We start from the raw sequence: 22010 nt of genomic DNA, 5'->3' as shown, positions 1-22010 counted from the left end.
TTCTGAAGCCCAGAAAAGGAGGCTTCCCACTGTGAGTCAGAGCCAGACCAGAATCCAGGCTCACGAGTCCCACTGCTGGATCCTCTTTCCAGAACCACACTGGCTCTATGAAAAAGGAGTGTCCAGTGTCGGCATTATGGTCCTGACTAGACTCTGCTGGACAGTCTCTGTCACACCCCAGCCTGCCCGCAGCACTGTGCTGGTCCAGTAATTCAAGGCTAGGGACCTGGCTGGAGTTGACTGGGCTCTCTGGGAAGCAGTGCATAGTCTGTGCTTCCCCAGGGGCACAGGGCAGATGGTGGAGAGTTCATTCATTCACTTAGCAGCAATTTCCAGGCACTGCCTGCGGGCTATATAGTGATGAGTGAGATACACACAGGTCCTGCACGCAAAGGAGTTCACCCAGAAAGTGCAGTGAAACATCAATATATAATCACACAAAATACATGCTTAGAGACAATCTGAGTGACAGGCAGGAAAAACTCAGGGTGCTATAAGAATGTGGGACCTGCCCGCCTTGGGACCTATCCCTGGATGGGCACCAGAAAGTCCAGATCAAGGAGAAGAGCGTTTGAGGCAGAAAGAGCAACGTGTCTCAAGCCAGATGTGGGGAAGAGCGCAGCTCCAAGAATTCCAAAGAGGTCTGGGAGGCAGGAATACAGGGAGAGCTCAGGAGGAAAGAGAGAGACAGATAGCTCAGAGAACTCTGAAAGGCCCATGAAGGAGTGGAAACCACGGAAGGGGACGGAGTAGAAAATCAGAGCATGAGAAAAGGGCTGAACCAGAAGTCAATGGACTGCAGCTCTGGCAGGTCCTAGCAGGTCCCCCTCAGTGTCTATGTGGTATTTTCCCATTTTCACCCCTTCAGAGTAGTGGCGTGTCCTGCAAGAATCTCAGGTTGATTTGGAAATCCTTTCCATGTAACAAGAAACTCCGTATATTATGATGAGGAGTCTGAAAGAAACTTGGCCAACAGACCTTCGGCCTCTGATGTCAGAACCCTGTGGGCCCCCTGTGGCCTGTCTGTGAGGGTATTCTTGCTTCAAGGCCTCATTAAGTTTCCCTTCAGGGCCAGCACTACCACAGACACTTCCCTCTGCCGGCCACTTCTGACAACCCCTTTTCTTTCTCGGTAAATTCTGTTCATTTCATAAGGCCCAGCCCACTTGCCATATCTTCTGGGAAGTCCCCCTTTGACTGAACCCCTCCTACATCTGCTTATTCAGTTCTAGACTCTCTTGCATCCCTGACTAACAGCCATGATGTCAGGAATTTGGTCTACCCAGTCTAGGGCTGCCTCCTCAGTAGAGGACAAGGACACTGTTTGATTCATGTGCTTTCTCTGCAAGCTTGGTCCCGGCCCCCAGTGAGTATTCAGAAGCTGCCAGCAAATCTGCAGACCTGCTGGAGAGGGCTCACCTGAGAGGGTGTCCGGGGGGGTGAGCTTATCAGCTGCGTCATAGTATTCTTCATCAGAACTACCGTTCTCAAAGGCCAGCTGTAGGTGTGGTGCCTGGGCTTCCAGAGTAGAGCCAGACTGGGCCTCTGTCCAGTCCTGCTGCCCCCAGGTGGGTGGAGTCGCCCCCTGTCGGGAAGCCGTGCTCTCTGAGCTGTCACTCAAGTGGCTGGCCGGGGAGACGCTGGAGCACAGGTTGTAGTAGTCGGTCCTGCTGCCCTCATACAGTCGGGGGTCCAGCCTGATGGTGCTCAGTTCCGAGTTCCAGGTAAACATCTCAGGAGTGGGACTCTTGGAAAAGTCTGTCTTCTGGCACTGAGGACTGGCTGTCTGGGCCAGCTCCAGGAGACAGAGGAAGCCGCTGGTTTCAATCCTGCGTTTCTCCTCTTGGCTGTCAGAATCCAGACTCTCTGGGAAGCCTGATGAGCTAAGGTGGAAGAAGCTGGACCTGCTGGAGGAGCAGGCATCCAAATCGTCCTCTTCGAGCGCATCCATGGATTCACTTGAGCCGCTAGTTCTGCAGCCCCGGCTCTCAGTGTTAGCTGAATCGGATGCCTCAGACTCCACACTGTCTGTCACACTGCTGGTGCCACAGGTGCTCGGACCTCGACGGGCCACTTCAGGTGTGGTGCTGTCCACAGGAGGCCCCTCCTCTTTCACAACTGTTCTGCAGTGGACCAGCTTCCCCAGGTGTCTGTCCGAGAGAGGTTCTAGCACACAGTCAACTTCTGAGGACTCCTCTGAATCGCTGCAGGCCCTGGATTCATAGCCTATAACACAGAAGGTACAGGGGACACTGGGGGTTACAAAATCACATTCTGGGATTGGCAGATGCCGCCCCCAGCAGCCTGCTCCCCAGGGGCCCAGCTCTAAGAGAAGGTGCAGCAGGGCTGTGGCCGTGCCCCAGCACAGGTCTGCAAGAAGACCCCAGAAAGGGAGCAAAGCTTTCTTCCCTGTGTGCACCTGGTCCTCAATAAAGGCCTGGCCTCACATTTCTATGTGAAGAGCATTGTAACACAACAGTGTCTCTTACATGGCCTCTGGTCTCTTTGGGACAGCAACGCTTCTAGAGCCACTGTTTCATTAGATAATCACACCACTACCCTGGCTAAAAGGAGCTCTGGTAGCGTAGTGGTTACGCATCGGCCTGTGAACTGCCAGGTCGGCAGTTTGAAACTACCAGCTGTTCCACAGGAAAAAGATGAGGCGTTCTGCTCCCATAAAGATTTACACCTTCAGAAACCCTGTACAGGGGCTCTATGAGTCGGGACCGACTCCACGGCTCAACAATAACAACATCCCTGGCTGAATGACAGAATAGGGACTATCACCCCCATTTTCCAGATGAGAAGACTACAGTATTACTGGCCCAATAGCATGGCCTTCTGACTGACATAGGACCTGCAGTACTCCAAATCTCATGTTCTCCCAATAACACTAGGCCACTTTCCCAGCATCTATATGAAGTGCCCCAAGGAGATGGGATTCCAGCCTCATGGAGATCTGTGTTCATGGAAACACAATGAGAATTTCATTGTATTTCACTTTGTGTGGACAACATCACACGGGTATGGTTCCAGTCACCACAGAGAGCGTCTCACATGCCTCCATGTTGCTTTCTCTGCTTCAAGTGATGTCTCCTCCCTTCCTTGCCTGGTTAACTCCAACATGTCCTTCCAGATTTATTTTAAACCCCTTCTCTAGAACGCCTTCTCTGACTCCTGCTACCCACTCTGGCAGAAACGGCCCTTCCCTCCATCAGACCTTCACAGCACTGCTTCTGCTGATTCATTCTGTGTTGTCTCTGTGACTAGACTCTGAGGTACCATCTCTCAGACACTGCTGTATTCACATATGGGAGATTCCCTGTAGTTGCCTTCCAAGAGCAAGACTGGGGTACTCATGGTCATTATATCCCCCTCGGCCAGCGGATTGGAAAGGATGATGTCGCCAAAATATATGTGCAGACAGGTTCTGATTCACAGCCTGGCAAGATCAAAGGATAAACGCTGGATCTCAAGGTTGGCAGTTCAAACTCACCTGCCGCTCCTTGGAAACCCTATACAAGGTCGCTATGAACTGACTCAGTGGCACTTAACAACAACAGCACTTATCTGTTAAGAGTATTTTGGTAATTATTTGAGGGACACACCTGAAGCACTTGGCTCAGAGACTTGCGTGTGGTATTCAAAACATGTTAGCCATCTAAAAGAATATATACACACATACACACATTCGGACCGATTTTTAGATTTTTTGTTATATTTCATGGTCTATCTATTTCTGTTGTTGTTGTTAACTGATGTCAAGTTAGTTCTGACTCATAACAACCTTGTACAGGATTTCCAAGGAGAAGCTGGGTTTGAACTGCTGACCTTGTGGTTCGCAGTTCAGTGCTTATCCTGCAGTGCCACACCTGAAGTCTTCCTTGTAAGAGTATGGCTAGGATTCTATTACAGACAGCATTGTACTTCAAGGTAGATCTTGAGATACTCTTTCCAGTGTTTTGTTGTTGCTATAAAGTGTTGTTGAGTTGGATAACCCATAGGGTTTCCAAGTTACTGCCGGTGAGTTTGAACCACCAGCCTTGCAATTCAAACTAACCTTGGAGGCCAGTGCTTACCCTAGAGCACCACACCAGTGTTTGTTGTTGTTGTTAAGTGCTGTCGAGTCGGTTCCAACCCATAGCAACCCTGTACAGGGTTTCCAAGGACTGACTGGTGAGTTCGAACTGCCGACCCTGTGGTGCAGTGCCACACACACCAGGATGCCATACCAGTATTGTTGTTGTTATGTGCCCTGGCATCATCTCTAAATGATCCTGATGGCTTTACAGATGAGCTCTTTTAACCCTTCCATGACTTCATGCTATTAAGCCATCTCTAATACACAATTTTTTCTGTGGTTATAGGTCTGTTCAGATACCCTTCCTCATATTGGATGTTTTTACTAGAAACGTATTAATTTTGTCCAGAATTTCAATTTTATCATCATGGGTTTATCTACTGTATTCTCTTAAGGTTATTTAAATTTTGTTCATATCATTCAATATTTACTGAGCACATATTTAGTTTGTAAGTACCCAAGTGTTTCCCTAGTATCCAACTAAGGATACAATGATGACCAAGACAGTTCATATCCATGGATTTGTTCGTGAGAAATACTCTAAAATCAAGGAAAAGCTATATGTATAGTTTATCTTTTTCTATCCTTGTGTGGTTTGTTTAGTTTTCTTTCTAGTTGTCTTCATTAGACTTGCCAAATGTTTATTTAGACTTTTCATAATACCATGGGTTGCCATCAGAAGAATGAATTTTTCATATATACCATGGACTGAAAGAAATGTAGCCAGAATGTTCCTTAAAAGTATGGATGGCAAAACATAGTCTCATGTACTTGTACATATTATTGGCAGAGACCAGTCCCTGGAGGAGGACATCATGCTTGGTAAAGTATGGGAATGCCTGGTAAAGAAGATCAGCGAAAAAGAACAAGACCCTCCATGAGATGAACTGATATAGTGGTTGCAACAATGGGCTCAACTATGACAACAATTGTGAGAATGAAGTAGGCCTGACCAGTAATTCATCCTGATGTGCCTGGGGGAGCTATGAGTCAGGCTGATTTGACAGCATCTAACAACAACAAGGATAGCCAAACTTTGTCTCTCATATGTCGGACATATTGTCAGGAGGGACCAGTTGCTGGAGAAGGATATCATGTTTGGAAAGGTAGAGGGTCAGAGAAGAAGATGAAGACTCCCAACGAGATGGATTGGCAATATGGCAGCATCAATGGGCTCAAGCGTGGCAACAATAGTGAGGTTGGCCCAGGACCGGGCAGTGTTTCATTCTGTTGTACATAGGGTCACTATGAGTTGGTACCGACTCAATGGCACCTAACAACAACAATAACAACATTTGCTAATTTCTGCTTTCAATTTTTTACAATGATCTCTTATTTTCGTTGTGTTGCTTTATTATCTCATATTTTCTTATTTAAATGTTTGGTTCCTCATTTTTCCTCTTTCTTATTTAATAATTAAAAAATATATTCCTTTGAGTACTTCTGTGGCCAAATCCTATAAAATGCAAATTACTTTTCCAAAAAATATCTCATTGAAGAAATTATCATTGTTCATTTACTCTACTGTTCTGTGTACTGAAGAACCAGGTAATGGGATGAAGGAAGAATTCCGTGGTATGGGTGAAGTCGACTCATCAGTTCACACAATTTGAATTCTTAAATTTCAAGAATTTTTCTAGTTTATTATTAAACATGACCATTAAAAAAGTAAATATATAAACTTATAAGTAAATCAATCATATTAAAACAAATGTACTAAGTACTCAATACTCATCTCTTCCTATCTATTTTATTATCATCTGTGCTCGTGAGGAGATTTACTTTACCTGGTGTGGTGCTGTAGCATAAGTATTAGACTAGTAACTGAAAGGTTCAAACCCACCAGCCACTTCTTGGAACCCTATACAGGATCGTTATGAGTCAGAACCAACTTGACGGTACTTCACAACAACGACAACAGGAGGAGGAAATACTATGTAATGGCCTGCTGCTACGTATGTCTTCTCCATATCATGTTCAGTGACATCACATGGGCAGCTTGAAATTGGGAGTATTTATACCACAGAAATAGACAATTGCTTCAGAACAGGATTTTTATTTCCCTGCAGATCCTGTTGTCAACATTGATCAGCATACCACTGGGAAGACGCTGCATCAATAGTGTTGAAGGCATGCTGATAGAAACTGGGAGCTGACCCAGGAAGCTGTTCATCTTCTTCGTTCTTTATATGATGTGATTTCAAGTTCCTTCTATCTCAGTTACCTCATTTCTAAACATGTAAGATTGAGGATTTCTACAATAATTCAATCCAATGCAAAACAGAGCACATAGGCATGGATGGAGCTCAGTCATCTGTTTTTTTTTGCTGGGAAATAATGGTAAAATACAGTGGATCGTAGAGACGGTTTTAGGAAATGTTAGAGGCGATCAGAGATCTTGAACAGTATTCCTTGACTTTAAGATACTTTCGTTGTTGTTGTTGTTGTTAAGTGCTATAGAGTCGGTTCCAACTCACAGTGTTTCTGCATTGGGTTTCCAAGGAGAGGCTGATGTTTGACTGGCTGACCTTGTGGTTCAAACTGACCTTGTGGTCCAGTGCTTATCCCATAGTGCCACATCAGGATTCCTTAAAAAACTTATAGGTACCAAAAAAAAAAAAAATCCTTCTTTAGCCCCAGTGGTTTAAGAAAGATCAACTGTTCTAAAAATCAGATAAAAAAAAAATAGCTCTTATCCACTTAAGGTGAATGTGTTTGAAGTCTCATCTCGACTCAATTCAGTCTCTCCTTAGGTTGTCCTTACCCACAAGGCCAATGAAACGAACCTGTCCTTACTGGGGTCAAGACTCAGTACCTCACCTTCTTCAGCAGATAGCCGGTGCACCTGCTGTTTATTTCCAGGCCAGAGGAAAATGGAGGTAACTGGGTCGACAAACAGTCTGTAGTATCCAGCAATCTGGCAGGCGAGGTCTTTTGCACTGTTGGACTCCAGCAGCAAAGTCAGAACCTTTAAAGGTAAAGAAATATCTTGTGTATAAAGGGTTGAGAGACCATTTGAAGACTGACACCGAGGCCATGCAGAGTCAACGAAAGATTCCAATTACGGCCCAGTTATGGTCCACAGGCAGGTCTTCTGGTCCCACCCCTGCCCCAGTCTCACCTACATCTGCTTTCTACATGTCTCCTGACTCTCCTGCATCCTCAACTCCCAGGTCCCCATCCCAACCACTCAGTCCCTCCATGTTCATTTACACACTGGGCCCCTTTCAAGGTCTGATCTACAGAAGGAAAAGGAGCAGCATCAAGTGGAGGCTGATAATAACAATAAAGCACCAGTCTTGAGTATGTTGGAATTAGTTCAAAAGAGGTCAGGATAAATAAATGTAGGCCCCTTTAGAGGGGCTTAGGAGGTAACCTGCACCATTCACAGAATAGCCTGGACAGCTAGTCTGTGACTACACATGAGATAAAATCCTCTGTTGCTCCCATCCAAGTTTCTGAATCCAACTGAAACTTTTCCATCAGGAAAGCACATGGTCCAGCCAATTTATACAAAGAAACCTTTCAGGGCCTGCTCAAAAAAAGTACCTTATATAGGAAAGTTTTCCTCTTATGAAACAAGATGGACAATCTATCCTTCCAAGCAAATATTGGACATTAGATTTTACCATTACTTAAAAATCATAAATGTTCCCATACTTATTTAGCCTCAAATTCAAGAAGCTGGAGTCAGACTCAATCCCTTCATAGTACCTTGACATCCTGAAGATACACTTTGACCATGCTCACTTTCTCAGACTCTTCTGTAAGCTCTACGCGGCTGATGTTTGCAAACTCTGCCAACGTGGACATGATATTGAGCTTGCTATTGATAATTTGGCTAATCCCATACTTAGCTCCAACTAGCAGGGCGATGTAGGATTCTCTATCCTGTAACTGTACAAGGGTGGAAGGGAGATTAGTTTCCATTCATAAGCTAGTGAAAATACATCACACATGTAATAGCCCTGTGTCTCTGTCATAGCTCTGAGAACCTTCTGCTTTGTCTTGTTAAATACCTTATTTCATCCTCAGATCCTCTGAAGGTGAGAATCAGGTTGGATTCAGCTCACAGGACTGGCACCAAGCAAGAACATGATAAACACTCACCAAAGTCTTAATAATTAATGTCTCAAACAAATCCCAGTATATGACAGAGTCCTTAGAAATTTAAGTTAAAAGTTAAATAGATTTTTAGAGGACCTCTAAGGTCCCTTATAACAGTAGTGGTGATGGTGGTGGTCGTGGTGATGTGCCATGGAGTTGGCTCTGACTCATAATGACCTTGTATAAGGTTTCTAATGCTGCCAATCTTTACAGCATCACAAAGCCTCATCTTTCTCCCGTGGAGCACATGAGAGATTCAATTTGCTGACCTTGTGGTTACCAGCGTAACCCACTACACTACCAGGGGTCTGCTTATCCTGGTACAATTTCACAATTCTCTAATACGTACCATTAAAGTAGCATTGAAGACTTTCCCACCGTATGTCTTGAGTTCTCCAAGGATCTGTAGATAATTTAAGCGTAGCTGGGCAGCAGAAATAAGTTGCTTAAATAGAAAAAATAAATAAACAAGATTGTTGAAGTCAGAGTTGGTCAGTTGCCTAAAGTTCCTGCAACATTGAAACTGCTCTCCCAGAGGGTTCATAATGGAAATTTGGGTGAGTCCACAGAGGTGATGTCTACATTACCTTCTGTCGGGGTTCCAGCAAATTCTGGTTCCTCTTCATGTGGAAGCTAATGGCTTTCTTGATGTCTTTGCCTTTCATGTTTCGAAGTAAAGTTGGAGATATAAAGTTCTCTATTCCCCAGTCTTTCCTGCCATGAGACATTGGAGACAATGAAGCCCATTTTTACAGGGTACTTAGCTTTAATGAAGAGCATAATTACATTTGATTCAGTACTTAGTGTTCCCACAAGACTGCAATTATAAGTCTCTTTCTCCAGCAGAAGGAAAATCTATATTCTTCACAAGCATGCACATGTGTATATACATACAGTTCACAAATATCATAGCCACTGAGGAATTAAACTCTACTGACCATTTTGGGAGCTCGTAACTCCTGGTATGGTGTGATGCTCTATTACAGCAGAAATTCTGAGTAATGAGAAAAACAGTGACCTTGGAGAAAACAACACCAGTGGTCTCCCAAATCAGGCTTTGGAATGATGCGAACTGAGCACTCCCAAGACTCCTTTTAAAAAATATGACTTCTCTGGTCCTACTTCTTAGATTTGACTCAGTACTGTAGGGATAGTCCAAGGAGCTATTCTATTTTTTTAAACATGAGTCTCCATGTGATTTCTGTGTCCAGAAATTTACAAACTACAATTTGTAAGAGGGTTAGCAAGCATGAGTGATCACAGCAAAGTGAAATCTTAAGTTGAGAATCAAGAGGTGTTGGAATCCTAGGACCTGAAATGGTCCCAGTGTGGTAGTACAATAGAAATTGGTTCATACTGCTAAGAAAGATGAATTTCCAAGGCAATTTTATCCTTAGAAGAGTTTATCACTAGAGTTGTCAACTGATTTCCCAAGACATCCTCCAAGAACTGGGGATTTACAAGGGGTATCTTTCTATCTGGAGTTGGGTTCCGTCCGAAAAGGGACTGTCAGGTTCTGATATCTGGGTGAGTTATTCTGGGTGGGAAACGACAGAGGGGGGTAACGGATGGAAAGACAAGAGATAGATGGGTAGGTAGGGGTGTCCCTAGGGGTGTGTGGAAGATGTGGACCATGCTGGGGACACAAAATGACTATATGATTTTTATACAGTGTTTCAGCAGAAATTTATTATTTTAAAAAATATATCCCTGTAGTTAGTTATAACAAAATTATTTTTCATAAGGCCAGTTTACATGTATCAGTATACCTATGAGGCTAAAATATTTTGGTACTTTACTCCTGGAGCCTTCTAGTGCACTCCGCTCCATTCCAGTGGTTATCATCCAGTGACAGTGACACTTGTCATTCTGTGATTTTGTCTGCAGGCAGTATGACTACTTGCTGCTGTTTTTGTTGCTGCTGCTGATTTTATAGTAGCTGATTTTGTCACATTTTCCGGTGTTTTACCTACAATGTTGTGATTCCTAGTATTTCTGAACCTATGTCAAAAACTTTTTGAGAATGATTTTGTAATTCAGGAAACAAAGGAGAAAAGAAAAGGCTTCTGCTCAGCTACTAATAAATAATGTTGTAACTAATAATGTTGTATTAATGTAGAAAGGTTTCACCAAACAATTTGTTGCTAATCCCACTGCCTTTGAGTCAATTCCGACTTACAGTGACCCTATAGGACAGAATAGAACTGCCCCATAGGTGTCTGAGGCTGTCATCTTCACGGAAGCTGATGGCCACATTTTATTATCTTGCAGCTGCTGCTGTATTCAAACCCCTCATCTTTCTGTTAGCAGCCCAACACTTAACTCATTGCACCATCTGGACTATTTGTTGTTGGTATGCATTACTCTAAAACTATTACATTTAAGCAATTTACAACCATATGTATCACATAATGGAGCCGTGGTGCGTCACTGTGGGATAAGCACTCAATCACAAGGTAGGTTTGAACTGCTAGGTCGGCAGTTAAAATCCATCAGTCGCTCCTTGGAAACCCTATACAGGGTCGCTATGAGTCGGAACCGACTTGCGACATGTAACAACAATAGCAACAGTCTATGATTGTTGTTGTTGTTAAGTGCCATCAAGTTGATTCTGCCCATAGCGACCCTGTATAGGGTTTCCCAGGAGCAGCTGGTGAGCTTAGACCACCGACCTTGCAGTTCAAACGACTGTGCAGTCTGACGCATTAGTCCACAGCATCACACCAGATTGGTAAATAAACATTACTAAGGATTCTCTATGGTCTGCTGTGGAAGGAGGTCCATAGGGTGACGTCATGATTTACCCAGCTGGATGACACCAAGCCTGGAGACGCCACTGTGGTAGGTGGATAAGTATCAGCTTTCTGTGGGATCTGACTATCCTGGCCAGGGGCCAACAAAGCCACAAATGCATCTCAGCTGCTGTTGATGGATACAGATGTCTCCTGCCACTCACTCTATGTACTTCAGAGAGATCTTCTGTGGTTGGGCACACGCGTAAATCCGTTCCTGGATGTGCAGGGCCGCAAGTCTGAGGGCAGAACTACATTTCATTTCCACGGCAAAGCGCTCCTGGAGCACATCACTGCAGCTCTAGAAGAGAACAGGTTAGAGAAGGTGGGAAACAGGGACAGACGGAGTGAGTTCCCCAGTGCTCTCAGGGAAAGGCAGTAGGACCTCTGGGCCCTTCCTTGGCTGCGAGACCTTGGTTAAGTTACTGACACTCTAAGCATTGGTGTCTTCTCTTGCTAAAGTCTATTCAACCCAGATTTGACTGTAAGATTTAAATTAGAATGTGATATGAAAACATAAAAAACACAGTAGTTAAGCCTGGCAGCTAACTGAAAGGTCAGCAGTTTGAATCCAACAGCGGCTCCACAGGAGAAAAGATTTGGAGATCTATTTCCCATAAAAAGATTACAGCCCAGGAATCCCCTATGGTGCAAATCTACTCTGTGATATGGGGTCACTTTGAGTAAGAGCTGACTGGATGGCACACAACAAGAACAGTAACATAGGAAATAAGTATAAGGCACAAGTTTATTTTAGGCAAATATAACATCTTGTTGTATTATTTACAGCCATCATTTCTAGAAGACTTTAGGCAAAGCAGTTCATCTAGTCTTGGTTTCTTCATCTATAAAATGATAACATAAAACGAGGTTGGCCCAGGACCAGCAGTGCTTCATTGAGTTGTATACAGGGTCACTTTCAGTTGACTCTGACTCAAAGTCACCTAACAACAAAAATGGGGATGCCTGCCAGATCATTCTTTTCCATCAGAATTAAGACAACATAATAAAACCTCAGGTAGGATGGGATTCACATTTTAGAGTATGGGTAGGGATCAGTTTTTGAGTTTTTGGCCTGTCCACTACATGGGTGACCCAGGTAAATCATATCACCTTTCTTTAAAAAAAACAAACAAATAACTTTTTATAGTGAATTGGGTGAAGGTTTACAGAGCAGATCATTAGTTTTACATTCAACAAACCATACACTTTGCTTCACTATATGGTTGCAATCCTCTCCATGTACCAGCAGTTAACAGCATTTACTTCTATTCACTTTAACTACTGCATTCCTCCTGTGTCTTCCGCTACTTTCATCTGCTGCTAGCCTCCGTCTTGTTGTATATTGTCCACTCTGTAATCCATGTTAATATGTGTCTACCCTCTAGCCCATGAATAATTATTCCTCCCTTACACCCCTGTAACCATCATAGATTGTTTCTTTTATCAAGAAAACCTTTTTTTTAATTTAATTTTTTATAACATTGGTTTCATATAATGTTGGCCCTTTTGTGACTGACTAATTTCAATCAGCATAATAATGTCCTCCAGGTTCAACGATGTTGTGATTCATCATCATTCTTCAATGTTTTGTAGTATTCCATTGTGTGTATGTACCAAATAGGCTGCCTCCCTCTTTTTGATGTGTCTCTTGTAGATAGCATATTGAAGGACCTTACTTTCTTATTCGAGGAGCTCTGGTAGCGTAGTGGTTATGAATCAGGCTGCTAACCTGAGGGTCAGAAGTTTGAAACTACCAGCTGTTCCACGGGAGCTAGATGAGGCTTTCTGTTCCTGTAAAGATTTACAGCCTTGGAAAACCTGTACAGAGTCGCTATGAATCAGAACCAACTCCACGGCACATAACCACCACTTTCTTATCCGTTCTGCTCTTTATGTCTTTTGACTGGTACATTTAATCCATTTATAGTCAGTGTAATTATCAATAGGTATGAATTGATTGTTGTCTTTTTTTCTGTGTTTTTTTTGTGGTGCTGCTGGATTCTTTGTTCTGTATAATTTTCTATGTTGGGTTAATTTTGTTTGTGGGTTTTCATTTTCATTTCTGTTGCGTTCATGTTTACTAAATCTTTCTGACTTTCCTCTTTTATTGTTTTGATGTGCAGGTGTATTATTTTTCTGTGAGGTTACCCTGAAGTTTATTAATTTTTCCTCTGAGTACAACAGTCTGTTTTGGAGTCCTGGTGTGGCGCTGTGGGTTAATGCGCCAGACTGCAAAGCCGTTTGAACTGCAAGGTCGGCAGTTCAAGCTCACCAGTTGCTCCTCTTCATCTATCTCCTCTGTTGACATGTGTGATTCTTTCTGTTCCAGAATGCTGATAATTCTTTAGTTATTCCTCTTCATGTTATCCAATATGAATCTTAGGCCTTCTTCAGATTTTTAAATCCTTTTTTGCATTTGCTCTTCAATCTTAGTAGTGTTGAGAGATTTATCTTCTAGCTCACTAGTTCTGGCTTCTATCTCTTCAATTCTACTCCTTTGCCCTTTCAGTGTATTGTCCATTTCTGATATTCTATTATTAATCATTTGGACCTCCTTCTGTAGGTTTTAAACTGTTTCCAATGCTGTGTCTATTTTATTTGATTGTTCCTGTAGTACTTTCCTGACTTCTTCCTTATTTTTCTCAACTCCATTGTATAGCGTTTTGATATATTGTATAATCATTTTTCAGAATTCCTTCTCAGGTATTTCCAAAGCCTGCCCATCTTCCAGTATGGAGTGTAGGTCTACTTCCATCTCATTTGCCTCAGTCACTTTATCTCGTTTCTATACATGTGCTGATATGGTCATCTGCTTCTGTTTTTTGGACATATTCAGGAGTTATTTGTGGCCTTAATACTTAGATAGGTGTGTATTTTGGTAATTTTTTATGTTTTCTGATTGCCTCCAGGTAGATGTGATCAGAAGATAGGCTTCGATTTTCACTCTTCTTCTTTTATCTCTGTGTTTCTGTCTGGCATCCATGGCTGCTCTGACCCTTCCCCTGCTTGGTCTTACCCAAGATGGCAGCTCCAAGAACAGCTGAGCATCTTGAATTAGAAAGCAACGTGTTTCTTGCTTCTGTTACAAATTCCCCCAGTTGTAAGCCTTCCAACCTTCTAAATATTCCTTGATATTTGGTTCAGAGTTCTGGCACCATCCCCTGAGCCTGCTTGGTCTGGTATTCTGTATTGTTGCTGACAGAGCTCTTCACTGCACTTACACCTGATCTGCCATCTTGTATGTTCCCTCTGTTTGTTTTTACAAATACGAAAAGCGCACAATGGCCTGGAGACAACAGACAATTTTAGCTCACATGAAGAACAAGAGAGAATGGTTCAAATGACCAAGATGCAGACACATTTCCTGATAAACCTGCAATTAGAAATCTATCTGGCCCCCCACCCCACACTGGCATGCCTCCCAACCATGAGGCTCTGACCTCCTGCAGAGCAGGGTCTGTGCTGGGGGTGGATGAGGGCAGGAACCGGCCACACTTCTGTTTCCAGGGGGCAAAGGAGAAATCACCCCATTTCCATCACCCGTGGGAGTGCCAGGCCTTCCTCAGCTGTCCAAGCTGTGCACAAGATGGTGGAGCTCACAAGATGTCTGCCAGCCATTCACCAGTCAACCTCCCTCTCTCACCATCCCTGCTCAGCCTCTCCTCCCAGCAAGCACTCCACCTACCTCTCTAGCCTTTCTTCTGAAGTTCAGAGTGCCAGAATTTTCATCTGTGTTTGTTTTATTTTGTCTTTCATGTCTTTATTGTAAAGGGTTCATGTAGTGAGTCTGCCATCTTGCCGGAAGTCTCATATCCCCTTTCTAGGATTCCATTTTGTCATCTCTAATATGAGGCTTTTGAAGCACTAAAGCCCCCTTTAGCAATAAAATCAACAATTCTAAAGATCCTAGAGAGGTATTAGAAAATGTTATCTACACTGAAGACTTAGCCTAAGTTTCATGATTATATTACGACTCTCCTAACACAGCAGCTCAATGATGACAAAGGAATAAGCAGGCCCATTCTCCTTCAGATAAAGATAATTCCAAGGATAGCTTAATTGCCTCGTGCTATTGTTAAAAATAATCCAATGTATCATCTTTGAGAACAACCACTGCCACTTTAGGAAGTACAAACCCAGTCACCTGCAGATAGAGGTATTCAAAGGCCACAGGGTCTTCTTTCAGGAGGTCCAGGGGGTCCTTGGGAACAAAACACACCCTGAAGAGGCAGCGGTAGTTATGTGACTCTTCTTTTTCTACCACCTGCAATGGGTAAGAAAGATGCCATTAATCTTCTAACTGCCTTTGTCCTTTGCAATTTTTCTAGAAAACAATTTTAAGAAATAGAGACAATGAAAGATAGCCCTTGGAGATGTCAACATTAATCCTTTTCAAGAAAGCTGTAGACCTTTTCTCTTAGTTTGACATTCCTTTTCATGGGTATAAAATATGAAAGATTTGAAAGGGCAAATGTTCCCTCTGATCCCATCTCTCAGTTTGTTTTTCTAGAAGAACCCAGTTCGAGTTCCTAACATTCTCTTCTTGAGGCAGCTTCTATGGATGTAGATGCTTTCCTTTTCTTCACGTAATAGTATTTGTACCTTGCCTTTATTTCACTTAAACCATTTTACAGTTTGATTTGATTCTCTTTTCCAATTCAAATGGAATAGAAGTAATAAAATAAAATAGATCAAGCAACAGTATTAGAAAATGAGAGAGTGGAGTAAGAATTCATCTGCAATGAAGACTGAACAGAATGGTGTTTACAAGGTCATGCCTTGCTCATGCTGTCCCGACTTAAAAAGCCCCTTCCTCTTTTCCATCTGCTGAAATCCTCATCCTTGTAAGAGTGGGCACTCAACAAGGTTTACTGAACTGTGTTTGGCTTTGAACAGTTGCTACAGCCGGTGACTGAATGACTCAAAAGATTGCATGGTACAGACACAGCGGCTCTGTTTGCCCTCTCCTGCAACCAAGGACCAGTTCAGATGGGTAAGTCTCACAAAAAAGGCTTTTGGCTGCAGAACCAAATGCCTCCCAAACATTGAAAAAGTAGCAGGCACAGTGGATAATCATAAAACTTAAAAGATGAGGGCTCTGCCAGCTCTGTTACCTTGATTAAGTTACCTTACCTCTCTAAGCATCTGTCTTCCTGTGATAGTTAAGGTTTTGTGTCATTTTGGCTGGGCCAGGATTCTCAGTGGTTTAGCAGTTAAAAGGTAGTTATTAATTCCATAATGAGACCTAATATACTATGATGCAATTACTCCCATGATGCAATCTGATGTGATCAGCTCTGATCCCATATAATTATTCCATGTGTTAAAAATCCTCACTTCTATGCTAATGAGGTCCAATTCAATCTACAGGATTAGGTTGTATCTTGAGCATCACTTTTGAGATATAAAACAAGAGAGAACTGAACAGAGAAAGAGGGACTTACTACCACCAAGAAAAAAGAGCCAGGAGTGGAATGTGTCCTTTGGGTCTGGGTCCCTGCACTGTGAAGCATCTGGTGCAGGGAAAGATGATACCAAGATACATAGAGATCTCCAAGCAGTGTTGGACCTACAGATACTGAATGTTGGATCCACAGATGCTGTAAGGAGACAAGGATCTTTTCCCCAGAGCCAATAGAGACAAAGCCCTTAGAGCCAGCACTCTGAATTTGGATTTCTAGAGCTCTGGTAGAGTAGTGGTTACGAATCGGGCTGTGAACCTTAAGGTCAGCGGTTCGAAACTACCAGCTGCTCTGTGGGAGAAAGATGAGGCTTTCTACTCCCGTAAAGATTTACACCCTCGGAAACCCTGTACAGGGTCGCTATGGGTCGGAACCAACTCGATGGCACTTAACAACAACAAAACTGTGAGAAAATAAATTTCTGATTGCTAAAGCCGTTCACTTGTGGCTTCCTATCTACAAAATGGGGATCTTATATCTGTGCCCTGCATACCTCTTAGAAGCAGATGAAAACCGGGCCTGGTTATCATCCTATGAGTCCCAGGCACAAGGAAAGTACAGCAAACTTACTGTAGACATGCTGAGCCCTGTCTCTAAAAGTTCCAGCTGATGTGTGCAGCTTGCCCAGCTGCTCTCCCAGGAAAAGATGCCTGTCCTCCCTACCTGTTGGATGAGCTCCTCCTCGTGCAGCAGGTGCAGCCGTGAGATGCTGTACTGTTCTTCCAGGGCCAGAGCAAAGTACTCGATACTTCGGATTGACAGCTTCTCCTTCACCGTGAGGATGATGTCCTAGAGGTATAGAGAGGCACAGGATCACTCCAATTACTCCTGAGAATCAAGGAGGCCTTCATGCTTAGGCACCAACCAGGACTCAGCTTGAGCTCACAGGTTTCTCCTGGCTTTGTAGAGCAGTGTCAAACAGAACTTCCTGTGCACCCTTCTGTCCTCTGCTTTGTATTTAGAGCAGGGGTGGAGGTGGGGCTAACTATGGTCTGCAGTCCAAACCTAGCCCATGGTCTGTTTCTGTAACTAAAGCTTTATTGGAACACAGCATGTTCACTCACTACAATGACAAAGTTGAGTAACTGTGACAGAGACTGTAGGCTGCAAAGCTTCACTCACTATCTTATACTTTACAGAAAAAGCTTGCTGACCCCTGATTGAGAGGAACTTGCCTAAGCTTTGTTCGGGTTATGCTCCTCCTTGCTCAAGAACATTCAGTGAGTTCCACTGACTCCCTGGACAGAACCCAAACCTCAGTTTAATATTCAAGATGCTTAAGTATAAGGTGCCATGTAGTTTTTCTCACTTTTCTCCTGCTGCTGCTTCCAGTGCACCCTGCTGACAATCCCTATACACTTGCCAAACTTTTCCATCTCCAGGTCTCTGCTGGTGCTGATTCCCATACCCTGGATGCCGTCACCACAGACCATGTCTGGCCCATTCCTATCAAAATCATATCTATCTTCCCAAATCTGCCTCATAATCCATCATTCTAGGGATGCCTTTTTTTTTTTTTTTGTCACCCAGCTGGAAGTCCTTTCTCCTCTGAACCCACACCACACAATTTCTGTCCTTCTTTCATGCCCCTGAACACACGGTCCTGGCTCCTCACCTCAGCCCAACCCAAGACTCCAGACTTCCTAAGGACATGACCCTGAGTAATTTATTTCTGCACCACCAACAGCCATAAAAACTAGACAATTAATCACAAGGTTGGTGGTTCATACCCACCAGTCGCTCCTCGGAAACTCTATACAGGGTCGCTATGAGTCAGTATCGACTGGATGGCACTGACAACAGTCATGAAAAGTGTCATTGCTGCTGTTCATGAGGATGAATGACAAAATGTCCTTGATTTGGGGAGGGATGGAATGGGAAGTCAATGATGGTGATTTTTTTCCTTTTTCACCTATTAAATTTGCTTATACCATTTTCTCTCGGTGTCACAAAGAGCTAAAAGATTGGATTTTTTTAAAATGTTGGCTATAACAGTATTAGACTGGCAAAGTCCTTGCTCATTTCCCCACTCTATCTATCATTTTGGGCTTACTTCTCCTGTGATGTGTGCTTTCATTGTAAATCACTTCTAAGTCTTTTTGTCCACCAAAGGGGGACACACTTTAAATAAATCATCCCTTCTCTTCCAGCCCACTTTGATCACAGATGACAGAAGCAGAGCCCTTGTCTAATTCGTTGTCAAGCCTTCCCTTTTATGCAGCAGGGCAGAGCAGCAAGCTTCAACGTAGGACCCAGAGAGACCACCTCTGAAGCCAGTCACAAGCTAGCTGACTGTGGCAAGGGTTTCATCTCTTAGGCCTGTTTCCTTGTCTGCAAAGTGGGGATAACACTGGTCACTTCCAAAGATCACGAGGGGCATTAAATGAGGCAATATTCAAGAAAGTGCCAAAAGAGCGTCTGTAAGGTAGTACCAAAAAGCCAAAAAGCCAAGGTCATTGGGGTCAAGTAGCTTCCAAATCAGAGCGACCCTATGGGAAGAGTAGAACTGCCCCCAGGGGTTTCTGAGGCTGTAATCTTCACTGCAAGGAGCTCTGGTAGCATAGTGGCTATGAATCAGGCTGCGAACCTTGAGGTCAGCAGTTCGAAACTACCAGCCACTCCGCGGGAGAAAGATGAGGCATTCTGTTCCCGTAAAGATTTACAGCCTCAGAAACCCTGTACAGGGTCGCTATGGGTCGGAACCGACTCGACGGCACTTAACAACAACAACAACAATCTTCACTGCAGTAGACCACCACAGCTTTCTCTGGTAAGTTTGAAGTATTGACCACCCAGTTACCAGCCAGGTGCTTAACCACGGCACCACCAAAGCTCCTGGCATGTAATGACCACTCAATAAAACCAAGGCCATTCCTCCCGGAGGACACAACTCATCTAGCCTAGCGTTTCCCAGGTTCAGAAGGGCTTTCTCCAGCCTCTTCTCAGTCACACTCTCAGGAAGGGAAGAGTGAGACAGAGCTTTTGGAGCAGCTCTAGGAAGGTGCCAGGAAAGAGCAGTGGGTGCATGTGCGTGTACACGTATGCCTGAGTGTGTGGATCAGTGTGCCTGTGCATGTGTGCATGTGCTTACGTCTTGGGAACTGCGCGTTACTGATAGCCCACTGGCCCGCCTTCCCCCAGCATCATGAGATCCTCTTTAATGTATTTTAACGTTCGAACAACTCCTTGAATTGTCTGCTTCTTTACTGAAGCCTCACTCGAGCACTATTTACTCCTTTGTTCAAAAACTATTAGTGCCATCGCTTATTGTATTCCGATCAAATCCAAACTCTGTAGCCTGGCATTGAAGGCTCCATAGTCAGCCTGTGTCATCTCTTACTCTTCTCTCTGCCCCCCAGGAAGCCCGCCTTGCTCCAGCACATTGGATAGCTCACTGTTTTTAAAGCAATGTTTCATTTTACTGGCTCTCTGCATTACTTCATACCACTCCTCAGATTGATGTCCTCCCCACTTCCAACTGCCCTGTCCCCCCTGCCTTTCCTGAAATCTTTGTTGACCTCCAAGGTCCAGCTCAAGTGCCAGCTTCTTATCAAAGTCTTGTCTGATGTTTGGCTGGGGTGGAACAGGTTGTGTTGTCTCCTTTGTTCCTTGTCCCTTTTTATGGTCCTTATGTCATCTTGCCCTGGTCTACTTGGAACTCCTTAAATGTCCACTCTCCATTAACTGGATTGTGAGCTTCTTGAGGACAAAGGCCACTTTTACTTAACTCTGTACTCCGCTCAATGCATTTCAGGATGGAGGCATTTGGTCAGTTGAACTGACTTCAATGCAGAATAGACTATGTGGGGAGCTGGGTCTCCTTTGCTACCTTAGCTGGGTTTCTGGCCATTCTAGTCTTTTGGATGGAGTAACACATGAGAGGAAGAGAAATCCAGCAGTTAAGGGTGAATTAGTGTGGTGCTGTAGGATAAGCATTGGATTGATAAATTCAAGGTCAGCAGTTCAAATCTACCAGCTGCTCCTTGGAAACCCTGTGAAGGCTTGTTATGAGTTGGAACCAACCTGATGGCATTTAATAACAACAACAAAAGTGGTTACGAGACTAGTTGTAATATGACTCTGGGAAAGTCACTTCTCTTTGAGCCACAATTTCCTCCCCTGCAAGATGGTGATAAAAATAGAGTTTTGTTCAGTGGTTGTGCAAATAAACAAGATTAATACAAAGTACTTGGTTTATTACAGATGCTCAGATCATGGAGGTTGTAAGACCTGAAGAAGAGTTATAGGGCAAGATGCCTGGGGCTCAGCGAATCCTTACTAGGAAAGAAAATTGATTTTAGTCTTAATACCTTCACAGTTGTGTTTGCCTCGAACTTGAAAGCTTTGGTCTGTCCATTCTCCAAGTACAGCTTGAGTACATTAGGCATACACAGCAGAGAATTACCCTGGAAAACACGAAAATCATGTTAAAACCAGTCTTTGCTATCTTTGTAGTGACAAATCCCCAGCCAGTCCCAGCTTCTTCTCTAACCTCCTCACCACGCCATGGGTTGATTTTTGGCATTTGGGAACTTCTGTAATGGACCCAGCCTAAACCATAGAAAGTAAGGCACACTTTGCCAACAGACACAAGAACTGTCAGACATGACAGGTGGTGGAAAAGAGGGAGTTCTGGTATGAGCATGTTGCTATCACCGCATGAGCCTGCACAATGTCTCTCAAGCATCAGCTGGCATTCACTGCTGGCTGGCACCTTTGTGGGATGCAATTTGGCAAATAAGATGGCAAGCAGGCACACTGTCCAAAACAGACCTTTCAGAGATTCTTGGACCCAACCTTGTGGGTTGGACAGCTCCTTCAGACTGCCCTGTTTTACAGCTGCATTCCTTGTAGTGATGGGCAGAGGAAGGCTCCCTGTTGCCACTCCTCTCAGCCATCATCCCTGAACTGTGAGGTCTCAAATGGACCTGCATGCTTGGAGGACTCTTGGGAAGGAGGCACAGGAATAGTCCATGTTTGCTACCCAGAATTCCTGGTGTGGGGCAGGGCAGTGGGAGAATTAACTTTAGAATTTGCCTGCCAGAAGAATTCTCCCAGGACTAGCTTTCCTAAAGGGCGAGACCTAAATGTTAGCTGCAAGTAAAAAGATTCTTTGTGGTGGATGGCCTTCAGAACCAGTAAAAAGAAATTCAAAGACTGGAACTAGAACTCCCCCCAGCACTTGTCTCTGCAAAGAATTTGGGAATAAAGCCCACATTAGTAAAGAAGCTTATAGACTGTTTTCAACAAAACCTGGCATTCTCTCAGGACCATAGTTTTGGGTGACACCATGGTCAGTTGGCATAGTCTACAAAGACAATGTTCTACATCCTACTTTGGTGTATAGAGTCTAGGATTTTAAATGCTCACGAGTTGCCATCTAAGGTGCAGCCACTGGTCTCTCCATGTGCAGAAGAAAGAAGAGTGATGAGAACTGAAGAAGACACGTGGAATCAATCAGTCCAATGGACTAATGGAACACGTGAACATCAGTCTCCATGACTCTGAAACCAGAAGAACTAGATGGTGCCCAGCTAACAACTGCTCTGAAAGGGATTACATCAG

The 22010-nt window shown here is 43.8% G+C and overlaps 1 protein-coding gene across 1 annotated transcript in view; it reads right to left on the bottom strand.

The window, feature by feature from the left end:
* The window catches only part of FRMPD1 (FERM and PDZ domain containing 1), a 79499-nt gene that overhangs the window by 4322 nt on the left and 53167 nt on the right, over positions 1-22010 (bottom strand). Inside the window, exons 6-14 of the mRNA XM_006863127.1 lie at positions 20756-20851; positions 17109-17234; positions 15128-15247; positions 11145-11281; positions 8776-8902; positions 8538-8633; positions 7796-7978; positions 6902-7049; positions 1420-2226 (exon numbers count right to left, since the gene is read on the bottom strand). Coding sequence (XP_006863189.1) covers positions 1420-2226; positions 6902-7049; positions 7796-7978; positions 8538-8633; positions 8776-8902; positions 11145-11281; positions 15128-15247; positions 17109-17234; positions 20756-20851 — 1840 coding nt within the window. The remainder of the gene's footprint in view (positions 1-1419; positions 2227-6901; positions 7050-7795; positions 7979-8537; positions 8634-8775; positions 8903-11144; positions 11282-15127; positions 15248-17108; positions 17235-20755; positions 20852-22010) is intronic.

This window comes from Chrysochloris asiatica, unplaced genomic scaffold (assembly GCF_000296735.1).
Source record: "Chrysochloris asiatica unplaced genomic scaffold, ChrAsi1.0 scaffold00053, whole genome shotgun sequence".
Taxonomy (NCBI): Eukaryota; Metazoa; Chordata; class Mammalia; order Afrosoricida; family Chrysochloridae; genus Chrysochloris; species Chrysochloris asiatica.
The sequence above is the reverse complement of the archived record's forward strand: the minus strand, read 5'-3'. Positions and strand labels throughout refer to the sequence as shown.